Source organism: Punica granatum, chromosome 1 (genome assembly GCF_007655135.1).
Source record: "Punica granatum isolate Tunisia-2019 chromosome 1, ASM765513v2, whole genome shotgun sequence".
In the NCBI taxonomy this organism is placed as follows: Eukaryota; Viridiplantae; Streptophyta; class Magnoliopsida; order Myrtales; family Lythraceae; genus Punica; species Punica granatum.
Window position 1 is genome coordinate 45855594 of NC_045127.1, and position 22370 is coordinate 45877963.

Below are 22370 nucleotides of genomic sequence, written 5' to 3' on the forward strand. Positions count from 1 at the left end.
AACAAGTCCTAAAAGGTTTGGAAAAGTGATACTTTTGGTCATTTTCGTTACCCCCGTTAACAGAATTCCAGCAAGGCAAACGGCCCTCCACGTGGCGCTTCATGAGTGGTCACGAGTTGGTTTGGGTCCGGATGTCGGGTATAATCGGGTCGGGCCCGGGTGTCTCCTTCTTCACCCGACTCCCTCCCCATGCGACTCGAAACCCTAGCGCCGCCCCTGCAATTGCGGGTACCGTAGCACCTTGAGCAGCCCCGCCTGAGCCCGATCAATTCCCTCAGGTTCGATCTCGTCTCCTCCCGGTCGGATCTGGAAAATCTGAAAGCTCGTGAAACCTCAATCGAAGTTCGAGTTATGGGTTCGGAAGTGAAAGAAGAACAAGCAGCAAGCAAGCAGCAGCTACAGAGGAACATTGAATGCCAACTTCACTGTCAGATCTTCTCATTCACTGTCAGATCAAAGCTTCATTTCTTTCGTCAACCTTTCTATGGATGCTCGACCAATAATCGGGAACTCGTGGCCATATCAAACAGAAAAGAACAAACAATCGATCTGCTATCTTAGGGTATTGATATGCAATCTTAGGGTTTTCTGGAAACCATGAACATCAAGCTCCGCTTGATCGTAACACCCTTGTCGGGCCTCTTCTCGAGCTCGCACTACCGAACTCCACAACACAACACGGCAAAGAGAGGAGGAGAGAAACATAAATCCTATCCGAATAACAAAAAAATAAAAGGCAGTTTCATTATGGTGGTATATCAGCCGCTTGTTCTGGAACTTCCAGTTCCAATTGAAGCATATAGATCCGTAAATGGATTTGTATGTATAGCCACTTCAGTCGTGCTCGTCCTTTCTCGAAAGTATCATTTTTTTTTTGGAACATGGTCAACCACTAGAAATTATTATGTTCGCCGACTCCCTCTGTTCTCTCTTCATCTTTGTTGCCAATAAGCTTTCCGGCGTCATATGATTGGGAGCACATCCTCCACGGGAGAACTTCCAATTGCAAGAAGAATTGCCTGACGAAGACCCACATCAAAAGCCTGGTAGATGTTTTTTGATTGCGTCTCAAGAACGGATGAGAAAGGACGTCCGACATTAGGGGTCGGAATCGTCCTAGATCCGACCGAGAGGAGACGAGATCGAACCTGAGGGAATTGATCGGGCTCAGGCAGGGCTACTCGAGGTGCTACGGTGCCCGCAGTTGTAGGGGCGGCGCTAGGGTTTCGAGTCGCATGGGGAGGGAGTTGGGTGAAGAAGGAGACACTCAAACTCGATTCTACCCCGACATCCGGACCCGAACCAACTCGTGACCACTCACAAAGCGCCACGTCAGCCACATGGAGGGGTCGTTTGCCTTGTTGGAATTCCGTTAACGAAGGTAACGGAAAGAACCAAAAGTGACACTTTTTCAAACCTTTTAGGACTTGATGTTCTAAATTGAAATATTTAAGACTCGATGTCAAAAATTGACAAACATATAATATCTCAAGTGTCATTTTCCTAAAAAAAAAATTGTGAGAAGAAAAATCGAAATTAAATTCCAAACGCTCTATGGTAAGAAGATATTAATTTGACATCGATACTTTATGTGCTCTCTCATTTCTCTTACTCTATCATTTTTCTAGTTTCATATGCCTCTCATACAATCGAAAAGATTAAATTCCAGAGGGTGATCAGGCTCATAAAATGTTGGAATTAATTGACTCTTCACTTGTTTGGGCAAAGAGAGGATGGCGACTTGTAGATTGGAATGAACAAGTGAAGGGCTATTTTCATTGAATTCAGTTCCCCACCCCCCTTTTTTTATGTATATTTCGGCGGCTATTATTGAATTCATCCCCTTTCATTAATATTTATCAGAATTGATTGATAATTAGTTTGCAAGGGACATATCTGACTGGGTATATATGGCTGGCTTTATTTTGGTCACATCCAATCCAATAAGTGATATATAAATAATATATAATTAAATAAAAAATTACGCAAAAAAATTTCGTTTTCATGGACCATACATTACCCGCATCATTGTTCTTATCGTATGCGTCCCAAACTCACCCTTCCAAGCCATATCTCTCTTCCCCCCCAAACCCATATGCAAACAGATACATATCTTTCACAGGATTTTGGTGAATTAGTTTGTCGTTCAGCGTAAGACTTTTGTTTTAAGGGGAAATATATATATATATATATATATATATAAATACACACACACACACACACTCCACTAATTTATAATCAGGCAATTTTCGCCCTGTAATTTTTATTTTTTTGGAAATATTTATCCTTCAACTATGATCGAGTGGAATGTGTCCCTAGGCAGCCTAGCTTTTGATCTAGGACAATGGACATACCATTATGAGGATTGAAGGTCTAACGGTTGAAGGTAAAAGCAATACTCGAGTTAGGATACATCATCTCGTTACTTTCTCCGTCAAAATCGATGAAGAACGCACTCATACCGACTACCATGTAGTTCACTACCACGTGAGAAAATAAGCAGAAAGAAGGGTAAAAAAGGTCACCTCGGACGTAAAGCTTTGATAACGCAAAATCTTGATAGGTAAAGGACTAGAATTGTTCTATTGTCTGATCGCCTCTCTACCCACACTGCATACCACTGCACCGGCAGCTAGCGGTGATCGTCGTCAAGCCATTCCTGCCGTGAGGAAAGAAGAGAGAGATGGATGGCATGCCAGTTCGATGCCGGCCACTACCGCCATGTACGATGAAATAGATCAAATGACGTGATGTTTATTTCAACCATTTACCAATTATCTAGAATAGAATGTGGTATTAAAAGTGTACCTTAAAAAGTATTTATCTTTCACATTTTGCAGATACGGCATATTATCATCTAACGATTTGTTTTCAGTCAATTCAGTTAACTATTTTTCAAATAAACATCAACGTCGATCACAATCTTTTCCTTCTTTTCGGCTATTTATAATGCATGAGTGAGGGGTCAATTGGGTTACTCACATAAAGCCTCTCAATCAACTCGATTAGAGACCATTGTCATCATCTCCTTTCTCCTTTCCTCAGCTAATAATTAAAACGTAGTAATAAAGACTCATCATCGTAATCATGCGGACTTTAGCCGGCCTACACGATTAGGTGCTGCTCATCAGAGTGCATTCATACCCAAAATCTGATGTCTCACCATACAAAGCAACACATGTTGGACTGGACAAAACCACTCTTACTTACGATGTCAATAAAATCATGCAAACCAGATTCCATATATTGAATCAACCAAGATTTCTCAAGTTCGCGTCAGAACTTCCCGATATATCTGATAGAGCATATTATCAACACCATATGAAAGTATGGATCAACATATAACTCTGACGATACTCATGAAATGATCAAAGACTGACCAATGCAAGTCCAGAAGATTTATATTTCCCAATTCATATAGCCAGTACGCATGGGGCGATTGCTGATGACGACCGAAGAAAATGAAAGGAAACCAGATAGGAAATAAAGAAAGCCACTTCAAGGCGTGCCGACTACTCATTTTCCAGGAAAATGAACAAAAGTTACAGATTTATAGTACTGAAAAGCAGCTAATGGTGCATTATAAATACTAGTCCTTCCCTCAATATGTTTGTGAATTCTATGATTTTCCAGAAATTTCAAAGACAAGATGGGACCAACCCAGGTGTAACTTTGCTGTGGTGAATGATGCTTCCGTCTACCTGCTCAGCAGAAGGTATTACTTGTGGACAAAGAACTCCAGCGGGACACTTCTGCGGCCGCCCCAACCCAAGAGGTGGGCAAAAGAGAGAGACCTGCACTTCAATTCTTGTGTATCTTGAACCCGAATACTCTTGGAACATAGCTCTGTGACGCACTCTGTGGCTTCAGATGTCCATATGTCATCAGAAATAGGTGAGGAAACGTCGTACCAAAATAGGCTCCATCTGTGTCTGAGCACCAGTCAAGGATAATTAAAAAAATCATTAATTATCAAGGCAGTATGTCCTTCCATGCTATCAGGCATTTAATATGATGCACAGATCTCTCATTTAATCCATATGAGAAGTGATACAAAGATTACCAGTTCATCGAGTCTGAGTGAGTGATAGAGGGGTGAAGTTTAATAAGAGAAACTATCTTTTCAGATAAAGAATCAATCAGGCAAAATGAAATGATGGCAGATGACATAGATAAGCACCCGTTATTTAAGGGCCAAGCACTATCTACTAATCTATGCCTAACCTATGACGAAGACATGTAATCAAGACAACACAACAATGTGTCCTGAAGCTCCGTACTCTTCTTTTTCCCAATTTAATAGAGGTTTCTTACCATGTAATCGTGACGACCACGCATAATCATTACGACAGAATTTCCTGAAAGACTATCTATCACACAACTCGAATGAAGTTCTACCATAAACTCAGCACCCAGTAGTTTTTAACCCCCAATTTAATAGACGAGTAAATATGGTCATAAATTCTATGCAATGCCTGAAATTTGCCTAAGAGAACACAATTTCTGCATCTGAAGCATCAGCTGAATATATACATGCAAAGGAAGTGGCAAATGAAATTTAAGCAGAAGATGAAAAGGATACTGCCTTGATACTTGGACCGAGGATAGTAAATATCTTCGCATCTCGGGCAATAAATTTTAACGGTGCTAGCCCGAGGAATATCTGACTGGCCGACAGGAAGACAGGGTTGTCCACAGCAATAAACTCTCGGGCATCTTCCAAAGTCGATGTTCTTGTACTTCTCCAACTGTATAGCATGACATGACATGACATGACATGACATGACATGATATAGTTTCTGCAGATATGAAGGCGATGGAAGAAGGAAAAACATTAAGCAGCAATATCTCACCATAGCCGCCATTCCTTTGCCAGTCAAAATGTAACGGGCATGAATAAGACCATAAAGCATCTCAGCAGCCGATTCAACCAGCTCATTTTGTTCCTCGGTAAACATATCTCCTATCCATTCCAACAAATTTACTCATAAGCAATAGATGAAGTGATAATAAAAGACAGGGTAGATGAAGTGAGAATAAAATCAATTCTGCACCGACTTTAACCCTCCACCTCAAGCTAGGCTACGATTCAGAAAGCATCAACAGAAATCTAGTCGGTAAACTTACCATGGGAGGACTCCACGTCCAGAATCAGATCGAGTGCATAGTCATAGTAAGGAACTTGACTGCTTAAGCCACAGAGGTTAAAATCATCTTGTATGTAATCGTCGTCAACTTCACAAAAAAATTCATTTCCTCGCAAGTTACAAAACCACGAGATCCAAGATGTGTCATCCCCTTCAGATCCACTAACATCTGATTCTTCGCTGTCAGTTTCCGATTCCTCTAAAATAAACAAATGAACACGTAATCAGTTCAATAAATGATCAGCTGCATATATGGAAAGAGAGCAAAGCAATGTAGAGAACAGAAAATTCAGGAAAAGTACGTGTCTGATAGCCCCAAAACACAGCATTGCAGTACTACAAGATGTGCTACAACAATAATAAAAGCTTAAAGCCCAAGAAGAACCAAATCAGTACTCAAGAAAGACCATACTTTAGTAAGTCAGAAAAGAGCAGAAAAGCAAAAGATTTACCAAACCGTTAAAAAAACCGATACTCAAGCGTTAGAATTACAAAAAGTAATGCCATTAGTATGAAAGAGATTTATAAGGAATTAAAGAGAAGGAATTTGGATCCAACTAGATATTCACATGACCAGTTTGATTCACCTAACACACGAAAAGACATGTCTTGAGCTCATTATCAACAAAGCAAATAAGCCGTGCAGCAGAAAAATTAAGCTAAGATCTGCTCGTGGTAGAGTCCAAATAAAAGGCCGCTTTAAGGACCTGCAGAAAATCAGAAAAGGATGTATCTTGTTCTCAGTTCTCACAAGAGCATATGAGGTTTACCTGATAGCATAAAGCAGTAACCTCCTGGTCTAATGCACACAATGTACACAATCACGTGTGCAGTAACGCAAACATAAGTGTGTACACAGGCACACATGCATGTGCATACGCACATAAGCACGTGCATATGCACGTGTGTATGCAAAATAAGCGCACGCACACACAGATGAGTGAGAGAGCATTAACTCTCCACTTTAATAAATTTCTTGCTGAATAATGACTGATAAGGTATATACGATAGCAGAAAGTAAGAATATCTAGGTCTATACACATACTCACAATGTACACAAAATCGCTTGCACGCGCACATCCGAGTGCATGAAGGCTCACACACACGTGCAAGCGCATTAAGGTTCACTACGTGCACGCACGGTGCCACACGTTCAACTGAGAGAGAGAGGGCAATAACTCTCCACTTAATAATTTTATCTGATTGAGATCGATTCTATTGACTAAATCGGATCAAATCAGGGATAATTCTGGCCAATCAGCCCCAAAGTTCCCTTGGTAAAACCCATATATTGATTTTGCAATGCATGTGCTTGCAACCATATTAACGAACTGGTAAATCTAACTAACATAATCTTCATAACTAAACCGACATTACCAACTAAACGAGTAAAAAAATCTTAGTTCTAGGAATAATTAAACCCAATTAATTAATTGGAGACATCTTTCCGACCACATAGGCACAACGTTACGACCGTTTATCAAGTAACTCATGCGTGTGACAAGAAATTTTAAGTTTACACCTTAAATAAAAAAAAAAAAAAAACAAGAAAGAAAACTTTATCCCTAGACCGTTCATACAATTCTCAACAATCAAAGGTCCTCCTATCGACGACTCTACCCATAGCATGCAACATAATATAAAACGACATCGACAGATCGAGCTACACCTAACGGAAAACAAAATTACCAAAAGCTAGAAACTTAAATGATCAGAGTGGAGCAACTTGCAGATTCACTCATTCCGGGAAAACTCAGCTTGTATCTAAGCAGATAGATCAACTCCCAAACTAATCGCACCATTAGATGCCACGGCGAAGTAAACCGCTACTGTTCTCAGCACAAACTCCAGAAAAACGACACATTGAGGAAAAATTTAACGTGAGAAGCTGGATATAAATGACAATCAGGAACTACTACAACATGTTCATCCGTACACTACGCAAACGTGGATTCTATCGGTTATAGAGGGAGGAAGGGAGGGAGGGAGGGAGGGAGGGGTAAACCGTCGGAGCAGTTGGTCTTGAGTCGAGCTGAATCGCGGTGATCAGATGGAGCCTTGCCGAGCAGGACGGAGTGAGCGGACTTGTCCTTGCCGTTGATGACGCGGGAGGTGGAAGGGGAGGATCGCTCGAGGTGCTTGTCGAGTGCATCGTTGATCCTCTGCTTTCGATCAACGACGCCGACCTCCGACTTGGACCCACCGGGACCTCTGTCTCTGTACATGTTTCCTCTACCTCGAATTCCTCACTCGATTCACCGACAAATCTCGACCGGTAAACCCTAGGCGTCACAATCTAGGGTTCGGAATCACGTGAAACAAGCTCCTCAGTGGCGCTGTGGCTCCGGCCTGCTATGCCATTACCCTCTCAGCTCCTCGCGGAACCCTCCGATTGCATCCGTCTTCGCGAGCTTCGAAGGATCAGTGAAGGAGAAAACGAAGAGAGAGAGAGAGAGAGAGAGAGAAGAGGGGGAGGAGAAAAGACGTGATTTTTGTTGCCGATAAATCGGCGGTGACAACTTACGCAATTGCTTGTGCAGGATGGAGCATCCGTTCGGGTGCACGGGCTTCACATGCACCCGCAGGGCGTGGGACACGTGGCGCACGATGTGGGGCCTCGGATGTGGGCCCACCACTGTCGTTCTGCACGTGTCGGAATCGTGTGGAGTGCGATTGCTTGTATTTTGATGATCATCGGGGGACGGAGGGACGAAGTTGTTGCCAGGTAGATATTTTGGCTGTTTTGTCTTTGTATTTGCACTTCTTTTTCGAACCAATTTCTTAACTTTCTCCTGGAAAAATAAAGAAACTAATCCAATATAATTCGTCAACAAGAGGGCATCAATTTTTCAGCCTAGCTCGGTATTTATTAAGTCGAGTCAATCACAATTGTTAATACATCGACTTAACTGACCGAGGGACCCGATCACCCTGTCCAGGGTGAACTACCAGATTTTTCGTTAGCGGAAGGGGGTAGAGGTGGGGTCCGCACCAACTGCGAGAATTTGGGTCGACATTCTCCTTGGGGGCTGGGGCCCACTCAAGGCAACCGCCACGTCATCCGACAGCCGTCACGTGCCAAAATTATGTCCTCCTACGAAAAGCTTCAGGGCCGGACCATACCGGTTGTTGACCGGGACATGAGGCCTTCGCCCAAACCATTAGCCATCTCGGAGGGGCCAAGCCCATCCCCGAAAGTGACCCACAACATGTCATATTTTATTTTATCTTTTGTTTTTTTTTATCATTAATTATTATAATGTCCTGCTGAAGTGTGAGGAAAATAAGGAAACTATTTTCTTTTACATGGGACATATTCTCTGTAGGCCCTAGGCACATTTGCTCAAAGCATCAAAGAATCCGCACGCCGAAGACAATTTGCAATCAATTCTTGATTTACAAATTCTTTTCGCTCAAATTCTCATTCTGAAGTAGAGAGGAGGCAGCGTCGTAGTCGTAGTGGAAACATTGATGAGCAAGTTGTGTTGAGCAGTTCATGCTTCCTAACTGCGTATTGAATGTTACAGCCGAAGCTGTCAAGGCCAGAAGAATTATTTTACTGGCAGATTACATGTAAATCTATTCTCTCATCTTACGCAATTGATGGTTGGATGAAGAAAGGAACCTGCTCGTGATGTCACAACTGCTCGACATGAGATGTTATGGTATCGGGGCAGGATTGGGCCTGAAGAAGCTCCAACCGAGTGAAAGGGGGAGCAAACTGAAGTATGTAATCTTCATCTGAAACACAATCGGATTGATTCATCAGATAAATGTCTGAAAGCAACTAAACTGAGTGGATCGAGGGCTCGGACATGCTAAAAGGCTGACACTTACTCTCTTTGACTGTCCCGTAGAGCCAGCACAAGACCTCGTCTGCAAATGCTAGACAGACCCCTCCCTGTGACACGAAATTAAAATGAATGACTCGAAAAGAAAAATTCATGTATCAACAGTAGATATTACTCAGAAATCTTCGAAATATTAGCTGATACTGGATGCAGCACAGCAGAATTTATGTACCTGCCAATAGTTCTTCATTTTCACTCTCTGAGTGATATCTTTAGTTCTCAATCTCTCTGTTCGAACTAGTCGCCCAGCATCATCTCTGCAAAAATAGCAGAAACACCCTAGTTGTTGTCCATGGAGAAAGGAGAGAAAAGAGCATTGCTGTATCTCTACAGGTAGAATGAGGTGACAAAGACACAGACACAGACATGGAGGGAGTAACAGCTAGGTCCTAAAAGTGTTCACCGAGCATGGGTCCTGTGATAAGCACTTTGATCGAGCACTTAAAGACTGATTGAGCACTTATCTAGAGAGCTTTATTTTTTTGCTAATTCCCTTGGACCTCTCAAAAGATAAAGAAGCATTTTTTTGCTCGAATATCAAAATCAAATACGAAAAAAAGAGGGTGTCTGTATACCTGAATCCGATAACAATGTATGGAACACCTGCTAGGAAGGATTGAATCTGCAACCAGGATACCGCGTAATTTAGGCTTTTTACATTATAGAGAAAAAATAAATTCAGTTGATGAAATACAAAATTTTATAATACTGTACCCAAAACTTGAGCAGCTTGTCTCTTTCAAACCTTTCCTCGGTATGATAATCCAACTGCAGAAGCAGGTGAATGGTGGAAAAGACATAAGAGATTGAGAACTAATCCTAGCACACAAAAAGCCAAGAAATCATAGAACCACAAGATCAACCTCGCGACTAGTCTTTAACTCGATGTAAAACCTCCGGCCATCATCTGTCCAATCGCAGCAATCCATCTCAGCTCCCATCAGAATTCGGTGAGCACCCAATTTGGTCTTAATCACAGAGCAGTACTCGACATTTGCATCAACATGGTGTATCCTTTCACCGTAAGCTCTTTCTGCATTCTCAGTGGCAAGGGCCTCAAAGCAATATCCCCAGTAACATCTAGCTCACAGTAATTAATTACAACATTAGGGATCTCAACTTACTAACCAACTGACTATTCGATCTAAAAAGTCAAAAAGAAATTTGAAAGAATAAAGAAAATATCAATTTAAAAGAATTAAAAATGAAGCACAAGAATTTTACAGTTTTAGTACCTTCTGCGGTCTAAGTCACTCTGCGGTCTCTCTGGAAGCTTATGTACATCAAGATATATTGTTCCATTTCTTTTATGGACACCCATTTCCCAAGGTTCATGCCGGATATAGGCAGTTGCTAGTATCTGCAGAAGAAGGCTGACTATGTTAATCCCAAAGATGGCACAGTCATTCACGCATAATGATTGAGAAGGATAAGAAATACCTTATTAAGGTTGTTGCGATATGTCTGAAAAATGAAGTCACAATGCAGAAACAAGGTTAGATCACGAGATAAGAAAAGGCTAAAGTCAGAAATATTAAAAAAAAAAAAATCATACCACAAAATGCATGTTCTGAAGTGGGATTTTTTTGTCTCTTATGCAAGCAAGAAGACCTCCATAACCTTCAGAAGCCAAGTCTGGTTCAGAGACAAAAATAGACAGTTACCTGCATTCATCAGTCTTCATATGCATAGCACTGAACCAGGTGGAAATAAACTTCAACCACCACAGCCTGATATTTTCTCAAATGAATACTTGTGTCACATATCTGTTGGTGCGTTTAAGATGAAAAGCATACCCTTTTTCTGAATAAATGTGTCATACCCTTCATTCAGGTCTGCACCCACATCTTCTGTAATTAGTCTTTTAAATTGCCTCTATAATTGACAAATAAAATCCTCAAGTCAGAAACCATTAGTATGGAATTTCTTCTTTTTTCAATTAAGTAGCACAACTGTGAAGAAAAGGTGCCAGAGTGTTCACCAAGCTCCTATCATCGAAGAAGACATCTCCATCTTCTGCCCGGCTATAGCAAGCAAGTTCACATGGCTGTTCATCAAATCAGCAAATACAAAAGCCTAAGGACAACGCATAGGGGAGGGAGTATGAATCTGAAAGTTTCATAAAAGTAACATGCTCCACGAGGGAATCAATCTTCTTCAGAAGGGTATACAAGTTCTTCACTCAGGATAATTACATTGCATGATGAACTATACTCAAAATATAAAGTTAACCAGCAACTCAAAATATCTAGAACTTATAATGTAAAAAGACGAAAAACAAGTAAGACCGTGGGCAAGGTGGGAAAGAAAATGAGTGAACCTCCTGAAATGCTATACACTTTCTTGATAATGTTTCCTCGCTCTTTGAGAACTTGAGCTCAGAAACAAAGCGCTCATCACGATGACCATTAGAAAACTTTGGCCCATATCCGAAGTTTTGCCTCTGAGGGTAAGGACCAGGTCGAGGAAGGATGCCTGCCCCTCTATCATTCGGATGCCCTGAGTTCCAACGGCCACGGCCAAATGTCCCTCTGGCATGGTTGTTAGTGCTGCGAATAGGTGGCAGAACTGCAAAAGGAGATTTGAATCAGACAGAAAGATTCAGAAACCTTAGATAAAACGGTTACATCAAGTAGTTCATAACGTAGACATCCCCACGAATCATGCTTGTTATGTCAACTTATAACTACATTTCTCACATCCGTAATCCGTGTAATGTCCTCAGTGATCTAAAAGGTCAAGATTGATTTCTCTGGAAATGCAATTGACAAAGGGTAGTTCTACAAAAACGAATTCACTTCCACCGACGTGAAGGGAAACACTGCAGAAAAGGAAGTCAGCGAGGTACTTCCGGTAATCAATTACTTCTTGAGCTCAGTTGGTAACAACATCGTGTGTCCAGAGTGGTTAGACTCTCTCTGATCAGATTGAGAGATTCTCTAGAACTCGCACCGCTAACATTTTAGCTCGGCAGAACAACATAAGACAGCGCGGGGCGGCGAGATAACCCAGTTGAGAGAACCCCAAATCATCAAAGGCAACGGCTTTAAGCAGTGTAAAACCCCGATCAAGCAAAACCCATCAACCCAAATCAATCAGCGAGCTTACCGGGAATGGGGTAAGGGCTGATGGCAAGGGTTTTGCAGTAGTCCTCGTTATCCGACCCGAAGAGATCATTCTCCCTCTCATCCTCCTCCACCTCCTCCTCCTCCTCCTCCTCGGAGTTAAAGTAGCTCTCAACTCTACTGCTGTAAGTACTGCTGTTGTAGTTGTTGGCGTCGTCTGGTTCATTGCCTTCCTCGCCGCTGCTCGCGCTCCCACTGGCGCTGCTGGACTCTCGTCCTCCTCCGCCGCCACCACCTCCGCCGCCACCGCCACCGCCTCCACCTCCGCCGCCCCCACCGTCGGACGAGGACCCGCTCGAGGAAGAGGACGACCTTGCCGAAGAGGACGACCTTGCCGACGAGGACGACCTCGCCGACGAAGAAGAGGAAGAGGATTGGCGGGGGGTCCCGTCGCCGGCGCTCCTGCGGTCGTTGTCCTCGTACTCCTCCTCCTCCCCGAACAAGTCGAGGTTCTGGTCGGGGAAATCCATCGCCGATGAGGTGCTCAGAGAACTACAAGATTTGCTGCGTTTGAGCTCTGCTGGGGATTCTGACCGAGTATTTGTCGTCGCGGCTCTCCGCGTGCGGTTGCAAAGAGAATTTCCGGATCTTTCCGTGCTCCGGGCTCAGCAGCCCCCTACCATTACATATGCGGGTCCTACTTCTCCCAGGAGAGGAGGGAGCATGGACCCGGAGCAAACAGGAAGAAAAGGAGGTTTAGAGTCCGGTCTTAGCGCTGGAGTTGGTCCCCGGGTGAAAAGCCCACAACCTCGGCCGGTAAGTTCTTTTTATTATTATAGGCAACGATGAAAAGGAGAAATTTGATTTTGCACCCTGAAGTTTGAATTTTAAGCTAATCAGCATCCCAGGGCCGAGGTTTATTTAGGCATAGTCCAGCCTTCAGGCAGTCTGTTGTGCTTCATCTTGACCGCTTTCTTCCGTAAGTCCTTGAACCGAACTTGTTTGGGCAGAAGAAAAGGAAAAGAAAGTTGTATAGAATTTTCAAAAATTCCCATACAACTTCTATTCGCCTTCCTTTCCAGTTCTTCTGTTTCTCTCAATCCAAATAGATGGTAAGAGTCTAAATATAATTGCAAGCTTTATGCAAATTATAGTCCCTTCGTTAAAAAACATTGTCGTTCATTTTGAGCTTTTTAAATGTAGTAAATTGAGGCATGCAAGCTATCTTCCTTATTAGGAATTGCGAACCTGATCTTTAACTTTTGTAAAGTCCAATTTAATTTAAGTTTTCACTCCCTCTAGATATTCCAAAGTATCCATTACCATATCATTTATCTTTTAAGTTTGGATTATTGTCCCAAATCGCTCCATACTTATCAAAAGTCGTAGGGTGTGTTTGGATTCAGAGTTAAAATAACTTTAATTTTGATTTTGATTTTGATTGTGGAAAATGACAAATGAGATGTGATTATAAATTTAACTTGGGAAATATATGTTTTTGTTGTGTAGTGTGTTGAGTTAAAGTTAAAGTTAAAATTAAAGTTAAAATTTGGCATTTAGAAATCCAAACAGACCTGTACAATGCGTTTGTTTTCGGAGTTAAAGTCACGAATTTGTGATTGTGATTGTGATTGTAGAAGAAGACAAAAATATATGGGGCCCACCAGTTTGACTTTTAAAATATAAAATGAATGGAATGTAGAGATAATTAATTATAATGAGATTGTATTTTAATAATATATGGGGTCCACCAATTTGACTTTTGAAATGTGTGTTTTGTTGTGTATTGTTTTGAGTTAAAGTTAAAGTTAAAATCTTAAATCACGACTTTAAAAATAAACGGAGCGGTAATATCTTTGAACTCATTTCAAAGTCCTTTGATTTTGGATGAAAAACACGAGAAACCATGTTCACCAAGAGAAAATATAAGAAAATATAGACCATCATAATAAACTCAGTCCGTCATAAACTGTGGGGTGCATAATAATAGACCATCATAAACTTTGGGGTGCAAAGTCAAAATCTGCCCCCGAGTAGTTTGATACATTTTGTTCTTTCCCGCCGTTGAATTTCCGCCGGAAGTCCGACCAGCGAATTCATCGAATTCATCATCGTCTCCGGGGAGTACTATCACTAGCAGATTCTTGATCCCGAGGGGGACTGATCTGGGTTCGGAATTCTGGTGGATGTTGGCTCTTCCCGAACTCACCGCTCCGTATATGCGAGGCTCGGGGCAAATGGTGAATTATCTTCACTCGGGCATTTCATCAAACGCCTATAGATCAAGCTTGTCCAGGACTTCTGCCAGATGAACGAGTCGAACTTCCACCGCCTTAGCCTGTTCAAAGCCGTAACCAGCGATAGGGTCTCAATGTGGGTCGATCCTTAAACCGAGAGTGAATGTTCTCGGCTAACAAAGGGAATTCCTTTTTGGTAAATTCCAGGCTGCCATGATCGTGCTGGGATGGCTTTTATGCCACCAAGAGCAATTCTTGCGTGTCTCCGGGTGTCTCAGAGCTGTTCGGGGCGATTCTGTGCTGCCCTTTTCGCTCCAAGTTCTGCTTTAGCGTCGGCACGAGACGGAGAGTTATCGTGGGCTTCATGTTTTTTGAATTTCTCCACGAGCGTACGCAAGAAAGGGTCATCTTCGAGAGAATCCTCTCGAGAAGCTCTCTTGATGAAGCTTGGAGCTGCCTTGAACGATCACAAGATTGAAGTTGCTTGGAAGACCTTCAGTTCTTTCAGGAAGTTGTATGGCCTTCCCGACATTTCAATCACCAGTCAATTAATCACTGGCTTAGCCTACTCTTCCGATCCACAATGGCTGCAAAATGCCTGCAACTTGGTATTCCTACATATGCGGAAAAAACCGGGTCTTTTTCGACTCGAAGTCTTGGCAAAGCTCGCTCTCTCGATGGCGAGAGCTCAATTGCCTATTCTCACAATGAAAATTCTCCGCTTGCTTCTGGAGAAAAACTGTCTTCCACCCTTGAATGTGTTGTCGTCAATAGTTCTTCACATGGTAAAGACAGAGGATGGGGCATGTCTCGCGTCAAACTTCTTGATTCAGATCTGCCATGATCTCTCCAACAAGACAAAGCCCGATACTGTGATCTTTAACCTTGTACTCGATGCTTGTGTGAGGTTTGGATCATCATTGAAGGGACAGGAGCTTATTGAGCTGATGGCTCGAGTAGGAGTTGTTGCTGACGGGAATTCCCTTGTTAATTTTTCACGTATTCATGAGATGAATGGTCAGAGGAACGAGATAGCAAAATATAAGGAGTTCATTGATCGAGTTTCTATGCCATTGTTAGTTCATCACTACAGCCAGTTTTACAATTGCCTGTTGAGCTTGCACTTTAAGTTCAACGATATCGATTCTGCTGCCAAGTTAGTTCAGGATATATACAGAGGCCGGGACACTTCATTTTTGACGGAGGAATCAAAGTGTCAATTTGTGCCAATTGGATCTCATAATCTCAAGCATGGGTTGAAGATACTGGTCCAGCCGGAGAAAATGGATGAAGCTTGCTCCATTGCTGTGGAAAATGAGAAGTATATTGTTTTCAGTAACGGGAAGCTTGATATCAGTAAAATCGCTCTTGCAAAGTTAATGCATGGGTACAGGAAAGATGATAAGGTTGATGGGCTCTCAAGGTTTCTTTTTAGTTTACGAAATTATATAAGTTTGTTGGACGTAGTGAATGCCTGCATTCATACTGGTTGGCTTGAGACTGCTCATGACGTTTTGGATGACTTGGAATCAGCTGGTTCGCGTATCGACCCTGCGGCGTATAGTTCACTCTTGGAAGCATATAGTTGTAAAGGCATGATAAGGGAAGCCAAAGGTTTAGTGAAACAGATGCAAAAGTTGGGTTTGATCTCTGATATGCCCGATGAAATGACCGTCTCAACACTATTGGAAAACGAGAAAGCACGAAGAAGTGCAGAATTTTCTAATACGATCGGGAAATCTGATCTCACGGAATTGTTGGTACAAGAGATGAGAGAGGAGGAGAACGAACTTCCTTCGGTGGTTTATGAAGTGAATTCTTCAATCTACTTCTTCTGCAAGGCCAAGATGATGGGCGACGCCCTGAGAACCTACCGAAGAATGCAAGAAATTAATCTGCGACCAACTGAGCAAACTTTCGCTGCTATGTTGTCCGGGTATTCTTCTTTGAAGATGTACCGAGATGTGACAATTCTATGGGGGGATATCAAAAGGAACATATTGAGTGGAAACTTAGTGATAAGCCGGGACCTTTGTGAATCCTTGCTGGTGAACTTCATTCGAGGCGGTTACTTCGAGAGGGTTATGGAGATTATTACATTCATGGAGGAAAAGAATATGTTTGCTGATAAGGGAATGTGCAGATGGGAGTTTCTGAAGCTCCATAAGAATCTTTACCGGAGACTGAAAGCATCAGAAGCCACGACCGAGGCTCAGATAAAGAGGCTTGAATGTGTCAAGGAATTCAGGAAATGGATCTTTATGGATTGAGATTTCGATGCACTTTCTAATTTCTCGTCGCTTCTTGTGATTATCGATCAATTCAGTTACTGATAGCTCGAAAATAACATCATACTTTCCTGTGAGGTATGGTCATTCAATCTTATGTAAGACAATTCATGCCCCGTTACATTCCTAAGTTTTGCCCATTGATTTATGTGTAATCAAAATCATCGGTAACGCTTGAGGCTTATTTCAGACCAGTTATATTTCATCATATAAAGACTATGAAAAAAGTAAAAACCGAAGCTTGACTCCGAGTCTGTCTGTATAGAGATGGTGTAGAAGAAAAATCTTAGCAGTAGTTGCATTCTAAAACTAACAAAAAAAGCCCTGAAGTTTGCACATCCTCCGCTCTCACACAAGTCCCTGATACAGAAACTACACCTGCCTTGAATTATCTGCGAATTCATCCTTTCTATGCTATCAGGTTCTAAATTAGAATCGTAAGTGCAACAAAATTTTGACTATCTCATCTTCTAAGTGACAATCTCATCAAGCTCCGAATTGAAAACAAAGCTCGGGAATGCCGTTGTTATATCCCTGCAACCAAGAAGCATGTAAGTGCAACTGTTCCAGGCTCAAAGGTCATACATTGAGATGTGATGTATATATATAGAGGAGCTCACGTCAGATAGGGAAGGGTCATGATCTTCAACAGAGAGGGGTTCTTGCAAACGAACTTCTGCCATTCCAACTTGTCTATCTTCCCATCCTTGTTAACATCAATTTCCGAGAAAGTCTATGCATTTCAAAAGCTCATTGTTACCATGTGAAAGGAAAAATTCTAGCACGTCAACTCTATAACTGACAGTAATTCATCAAGTTCAAATCTCGCTAAGTATACTTACTTTGTCGAGAATTATCTCGACACTCTCATCAGCCAACATCATTCCTGACTCCCCTAGAAGAGCTAACACCATTTGCTTAACCTGCCAAAACAACATAAGAGATGTATGAACGTGATCCAGCAAAGAAAGCATGCCCATTTTATCTAATCAGTCTCAATGGGGTGCTAGCATAAGAGCCGCAGGAGGGCTGACGACAGAGAAAATGGACAGCATAATCCCAGTAACAGTAAGCAGGTGGACGCACCTCTTCGCGCTCTATATATCCGGTGTTGTCCAAATCATAAAGCTTAAATGAAACTGCAAAACAAGCACACTCATTAAATTTTAAGTATAGCAATGCATCAATGAGTTAGCCTAATTGCAAAGTAATTTGATTTTAAGTGAAAATTCTTAGTTTTAGTTCTCATAGAGAAAGAGAAACCAGGGCAACCCCAAAAGCCATTGGTCCAGTAATCATGTGTATGGTTTTGGAGGGCAAAAAGACTTCGCAGCTATCAAGCTTAAACTACATTCAGAGCTTAACGGTAATCTTTGGATGACTTACATTCGATCTTCTCTTCTCTGGGAACGCTTGGGTGGAAGACACTAAGAGATCGAACAAAGTCTTCAAAGTCAATGAACCCCTTATGTTTGGTATCGAAGAGCTCAAATATCTGCAGTTAAGAGAGTTTCAATATCGAAACATGTAGATCCTTCAGGAAGAAGAGGTTGGGTTTATAGTATAAACTGCAAAAAATACATCAAGGAGCTTTTGCAGGTGGATTCTTCCCTTAGGCTGGGGCTTGCAAGCCATCAATGTAAAGAAAGGCGTAAAAAAGGAAAATTGAAGTTACCCGATTTGCAAAAAGACTTTCTTTCTTGCTATTTTGAAAAAGAGCAAGCTGGAACTCTTCCTGCGCGAAGAAAAAAGATAATCCAATGTTACATCATGCATCCCCAGTTAGAGACCTTGTACAGTGCAATGGTTACATGCATGTTAATGGGCAAAGAAATAAAACTCAATCTAGAGAAAGGTGACGACTTTTAATGCAAGAATGTTCTGCAGTACAACAACCGATGCAGCAGTTCATGCAGGAAAATTACTGAGAAAGTAAGACCTCAATATATATGATTACCTTATTTATCAGGCCATCATCAATCACAGAGCTGCTGATTCTCTTGAATAGCTCGTACAGAGCTTCAACTTCACTAACGCTGACTGCCAAAAACAACATTTCATTCTAGCAATCGGATATAGCTTGTAACCACGGAATGCGTAATCAAAAAACAAGATTTATACTGCAATTGGAAACCTCGATAAGTTAAAGAACTTACAAGCCGTTTGCGAAGCGAGGAGAATGGGATCCTCGATTCCCCACACCTTTCTTCTTCTCTGTCTAGATGGGAAGCAGCCCATCTTACGGATGAGGTGGGAGATGAATGGCACACCTTCTAGACTGGTGCCTAGACTTTACTAAAATAAATCATCAGAACCATCCTGACCTTCAAAATTGCAAACCAAACGAAGAACAACAACAAAAGAACGATATCACTGATTAGAATAAATCATAATGTTAAAATAAAAAAAGATCCTAATGCTGATCAAGATATTGCCTCCATCATTATAAAACAATAATCAGTATTAAAAACCAGCAGCTCAATCATCACGATACTATGATGGATCGAAAAACCAATAAATTAGGTCCAAGGGGAAATTTATAGACCCAAGACACCAAAATCCACCCAAAAGTTTTTTTTTCATTGACCTGAAATGATCTTTCCCTTCGAATCTCGTCAATCCGAGAAATCAAAGCAATGTTGTTCCCCGCATGTCCCGTTTAAATGAACCATCAACACAAGGGAATGAAAAACCCCATCCCAAAACCATATCGACCGGCAGGATTTAACGTGAATGTCACAAGCTTTTCCATTTTCGTTCCCAAAAATTCCCTTCGTCGTTCCCATCAAATTACCAACAATAATGTTACAAAAAGAAAGAGAAAAAACCTTTTTGCTATAATCAGAAAGGGCAGAAAGCCAACAAAAATTATGCACAAGGGGGAAATAAAATAAAAAAAAAGTTGAGCTAAAGGCAATTTACAAGGCAGTAATTTGCCTATGCCACCGTGCTGAGAGGAAACAGAGATATTGGTGCTCACCGACCAAGACGCTTGGCCGGATAAAGCTGTCCGCCGAGCAGCGGTGAGAGCTGCGAGAGATATTTTTCTAGAGAGACCGCCTCCGCCTGGCGAGATGGGTGGGGGGTGTCGTTGAAGAGTGCCCCCAGTTTTTGTTGGACGTGTGAAAGGCAGCCCGCGTTTCCCGCGATTCTCTCTTTTGGCGGGTGAAGGCCAATGAGACGCTGTTTGATCCAACGGACAATATCTTTCCAATAGAATCCTCGGACCTGATTGATTTTCGTTGGGGGCAAGAAATCTCATTTTGCACCCTGAGTTTTGAATTATGCCCGATTTTGATCCCTGAACTTCTGTTTTGTCCCAACCTATCTGCTATCTCGCCAACCTTCGACGCGTTTAATCAACCAAAGGCAGCTGGCAAGGGTAAAGGATTAGAGTTACGAACAACAGGTTGGCTCATGGTCACGAGATAATTCACTCATCTCTTTGAAGTCTCGTGCTTAACTCATCGTGAAAAGTGATTCCCGTTAATGTGTTAGGTCTGATGTGAATGACTGTTCTAAAATTAAAAAAATTAAAGCTAAGCAGCTTTAAAGAAAAACATAGTATAATGGATTGCTGATTATGTTGTAGTATGGTAGGCATTTGATAGATTTTTGCACCGTGATGCATAGATAAATACCTACCAAACTTCGGGGTGCATGATAGGACAATCAAAACTTTCAAGGTGCAGAGTGGACTAAATATCAAACTTTGGGGTGTAAAACTCAAACTTCCGCTTGATATTTAAGAATTCGTTAATCGACACTTAAAATATTAGGCTATAACTTCACATTAATTTTGATAAATTCTACAATGGAACTTCAACTTGTGCTCTACGATAAAACATTAATTTCAGCCATTAATCCCATCAACTTTTAATATCATATGTCCATTATTTATATATTTTGCCCCAAGTATTTTTAATCCTTCATATTTTTATTTCAACATTTCCGCTGACAATATTATACCACTAATCCTAAATATTTCCACCACGTCAATGAACCGGACCATAAAAATCAATTTTTGAAGAAAATCGATCTAATATAAGTAGAACATGTTAGCAGTATGTCATCAACATGTAAGCGGGTTTCAATTTATAGATACGTCAATGACACGCCATTGACACGTAAACGACTTTTCAATTTTATTGTACTTTACATGTGGTCCGATGCATTTTTGTGACACCATTAAAAGATCTATGAGCCAAAATGTTGTCATTAATAATATTAAAAGGACTATGAAAAAAACTAACGTTTCACCGTAAAATATAATTTGACTCCATTATAGAATTTGCCCTTAATTTTTCTACCTTCTAGAACTTTTTATTATAGCTGATTTACCACTTAATTAAGTTTTTTTAAAATTTTATTTCTTCCTGAATTTTTATAAACAAGGTTGTCAATTAAGGTCGGCTAAGATGTGCTAATGACTGTGAGGATCGGATTGCAGAATCCGACCAAGGATGATAAGATCTTGTAAGGCGGTTTATCTATTTATATATATAACTTAAAGGATTTGCGTCATGGAGCAATTCAAAATATTATCCTAATTAAATGATTTCAAAAGTAAAGTATTATCCTACAATTTTAGTTACCCAAAAAAAAAGGTATAATCATTCAAATGTTGACTTGAACGATAAATTATTGAAAATAAAAATGATTTCTTGAGGATGGGAAATTTAATGCTATTAGTGGACTAGAACGACTCGAGACATTTTTGCAAATTTGTACCAACAATTTGAGAAAACTTAAATCGCAATTTGAGAATTATTAGTTTATACATACAATTTTTATTTAGAAAAACGTATTGTTTTTATGATGATAGTAATATAAAATATAAAGATTTCACATTCCTTCTTTGTTTGGATTGTGAGGTTTGGAGGAACGGGGCAAGGTGGCCTAGTGAAGGACACCAAATCCCTTATTTGGATATCATGAAAATGACTAAAACAACCTTATCGGAGAATGTCAGGAAGGGTAGGACCGACCGAGAGAGACTTTGGGGTGAGTTGCGCGAGATGGACGGCACGACTAGAGCCTCTATGCTAGGGGAGAAATGAAGTAGAAGAAAGAGCCAGTGTTGGTTTGGATGTAATATCTCATAATGTGCAAGGACTAACATATCTTTCTAATTGCATTACAAATCAAAAAATAAAAATAAAAATCAAACCCCATGGAATTCCACCGAATTGGTGTCATTCACAAATGGGAGTTTCATGGGGTTGAGTGGCGTTTAGAAGCCCGCCAAACCCCTCCCCCTCCTTAAAATTTTGTTTGCCAAACATGGGGTTTTCAAACCCTAACCCCCCACTCCATCAAACCTCATTATCCAAACAAGGCGTTAGTGTTATATGTCGTTTTAGTTTTCATTTGATATAATTTATGAAAAGTTATCTTATCAAATTATATGACCCAATTACTCAAATTTATCACCGCTCCTTCGTACTTCTGCACATTTATTTTAAGTTTGTATATAATGTTAAATTTTTCAATGAATCTTTGAGTTAAATGGTTTAATTTTCTTATTTGATTATATCTGAGAACAGTATAAATTTAATTATGAGATTTTTATTACCAACTTATAATACATATTTGTGTATAAGTGTGTATAAGTACGCACGTATATATTTCTCAAACTTCAATAAATCATTCATATTGAGTTAATATCGACTTACATCATTAATATTGAATTTCAGTATCTAAATCCTTTTCACTATGCCGAGTTTATATAGTATATATACGTATACATATAATCTTTTCGCCCTTATATTTCTTTATAGTA

The 22370-nt window shown here is 40.9% G+C and overlaps 4 protein-coding genes across 8 annotated transcripts; 1 reads left to right on the forward strand and 3 right to left on the reverse strand.

Annotated features, from left to right (window-relative positions):
* Positions 1-3479: 3479 nt before the first annotated feature.
* Positions 3480-7659, reverse strand: LOC116194213 (casein kinase II subunit beta-1-like). The gene is made up of 5 exons (XM_031522974.1): positions 7153-7659; positions 5128-5346; positions 4854-4963; positions 4583-4748; positions 3480-3932 (listed from the first exon to the last, which is right to left on the reverse strand). Exons 1-5 carry the CDS (start codon positions 7370-7372, stop codon positions 3802-3804), a joined length of 846 nt encoding a protein of 281 aa, XP_031378834.1. The 5' UTR covers positions 7373-7659; the 3' UTR covers positions 3480-3801.
* Positions 7660-8364: 705 nt separating this feature from the next.
* On the reverse strand, positions 8365-12851 carry LOC116194193 (decapping nuclease DXO homolog, chloroplastic). Of its 3 annotated transcripts, none has more exons than XM_031522962.1 (14): positions 12107-12851; positions 11319-11566; positions 10980-11045; positions 10795-10873; positions 10554-10633; positions 10439-10462; positions 10234-10358; positions 9862-10078; positions 9713-9766; positions 9574-9620; positions 9171-9255; positions 8985-9048; positions 8773-8888; positions 8365-8654 (listed from the first exon to the last, which is right to left on the reverse strand). In XM_031522962.1, the coding sequence occupies exons 1-13, from the start codon at positions 12591-12593 to the stop codon at positions 8785-8787; spliced, it is 1680 nt and encodes a 559-aa protein (XP_031378822.1). In that variant the 5' UTR covers positions 12594-12851; the 3' UTR covers positions 8365-8654; positions 8773-8784. The 3 variants fall into 3 exon arrangements, with proteins under 3 accessions (XP_031378822.1, XP_031378814.1, XP_031378806.1); XM_031522954.1 differs by having other exon boundaries at positions 8365-8680; XM_031522946.1 differs by having other exon boundaries at positions 8365-8888.
* A 1151-nt stretch (positions 12852-14002) lies between these two features.
* On the forward strand, positions 14003-16728 carry LOC116192078 (pentatricopeptide repeat-containing protein At4g17616). The gene has a single exon (XM_031520502.1). It carries the CDS (start codon positions 14528-14530, stop codon positions 16568-16570), a length of 2043 nt encoding a protein of 680 aa, XP_031376362.1. The 5' UTR covers positions 14003-14527; the 3' UTR covers positions 16571-16728.
* An 84-nt stretch (positions 16729-16812) lies between these two features.
* LOC116192079 (calcineurin B-like protein 1) lies at positions 16813-19730 on the reverse strand. Of its 3 annotated transcripts, none has more exons than XM_031520506.1 (9): positions 19569-19730; positions 18745-18873; positions 18546-18628; positions 18264-18323; positions 17975-18083; positions 17675-17727; positions 17431-17511; positions 17209-17321; positions 16813-17122 (listed from the first exon to the last, which is right to left on the reverse strand). In XM_031520506.1, exons 2-9 carry the CDS (start codon positions 18824-18826, stop codon positions 17059-17061), a joined length of 645 nt encoding a protein of 214 aa, XP_031376366.1. In that variant the 5' UTR covers positions 18827-18873; positions 19569-19730; the 3' UTR covers positions 16813-17058. The 3 variants fall into 3 exon arrangements, with proteins under 3 accessions (XP_031376366.1, XP_031376364.1, XP_031376363.1); XM_031520504.1 differs by having other exon boundaries at positions 18745-18912; positions 19511-19730; XM_031520503.1 differs by having other exon boundaries at positions 18745-18912; positions 19569-19729.
* Between the last annotated feature and the right edge of the window lie 2640 nt (positions 19731-22370).

Coding starts and splice junctions, on each gene's coding strand:
- LOC116194213 (XM_031522974.1), bottom strand. CDS start 7,372: ATGTACAGAGACAGAGGTCCCGGTGGGTCCAAGTCGGAGGTCGGCGTC. Junction 4,964..5,127: donor GGACGTGGAGTCCTCCCATG/GTAAGTTTACCG, acceptor TGGAATGGATAG/GAGATATGTTTACCGAGGAA. Junction 4,749..4,853: donor GCAAAGGAATGGCGGCTATG/GTGAGATATTGC, acceptor CATGCTATACAG/TTGGAGAAGTACAAGAACAT.
- LOC116194193 (XM_031522962.1), bottom strand. CDS start 12,593: ATGGATTTCCCCGACCAGAACCTCGACTTGTTCGGGGAGGAGGAGGAG. Junction 10,634..10,794: donor CACATTTATTCAGAAAAAGG/GTATGCTTTTCA, acceptor TCTCTGAACCAG/ACTTGGCTTCTGAAGGTTAT. Junction 9,049..9,170: donor AAATGAAGAACTATTGGCAG/GTACATAAATTC, acceptor TTCGTGTCACAG/GGAGGGGTCTGTCTAGCATT.
- LOC116192078 (XM_031520502.1), top strand. CDS start 14,528: ATGGCTTTTATGCCACCAAGAGCAATTCTTGCGTGTCTCCGGGTGTCT.
- LOC116192079 (XM_031520506.1), bottom strand. CDS start 18,826: ATGGGCTGCTTCCCATCTAGACAGAGAAGAAGAAAGGTGTGGGGAATC. Junction 17,512..17,674: donor GATATATAGAGCGCGAAGAG/GTGCGTCCACCT, acceptor TTGTTTTGGCAG/GTTAAGCAAATGGTGTTAGC. Junction 17,123..17,208: donor ATGACCCTTCCCTATCTGAC/GTGAGCTCCTCT, acceptor TCTTGGTTGCAG/GGATATAACAACGGCATTCC.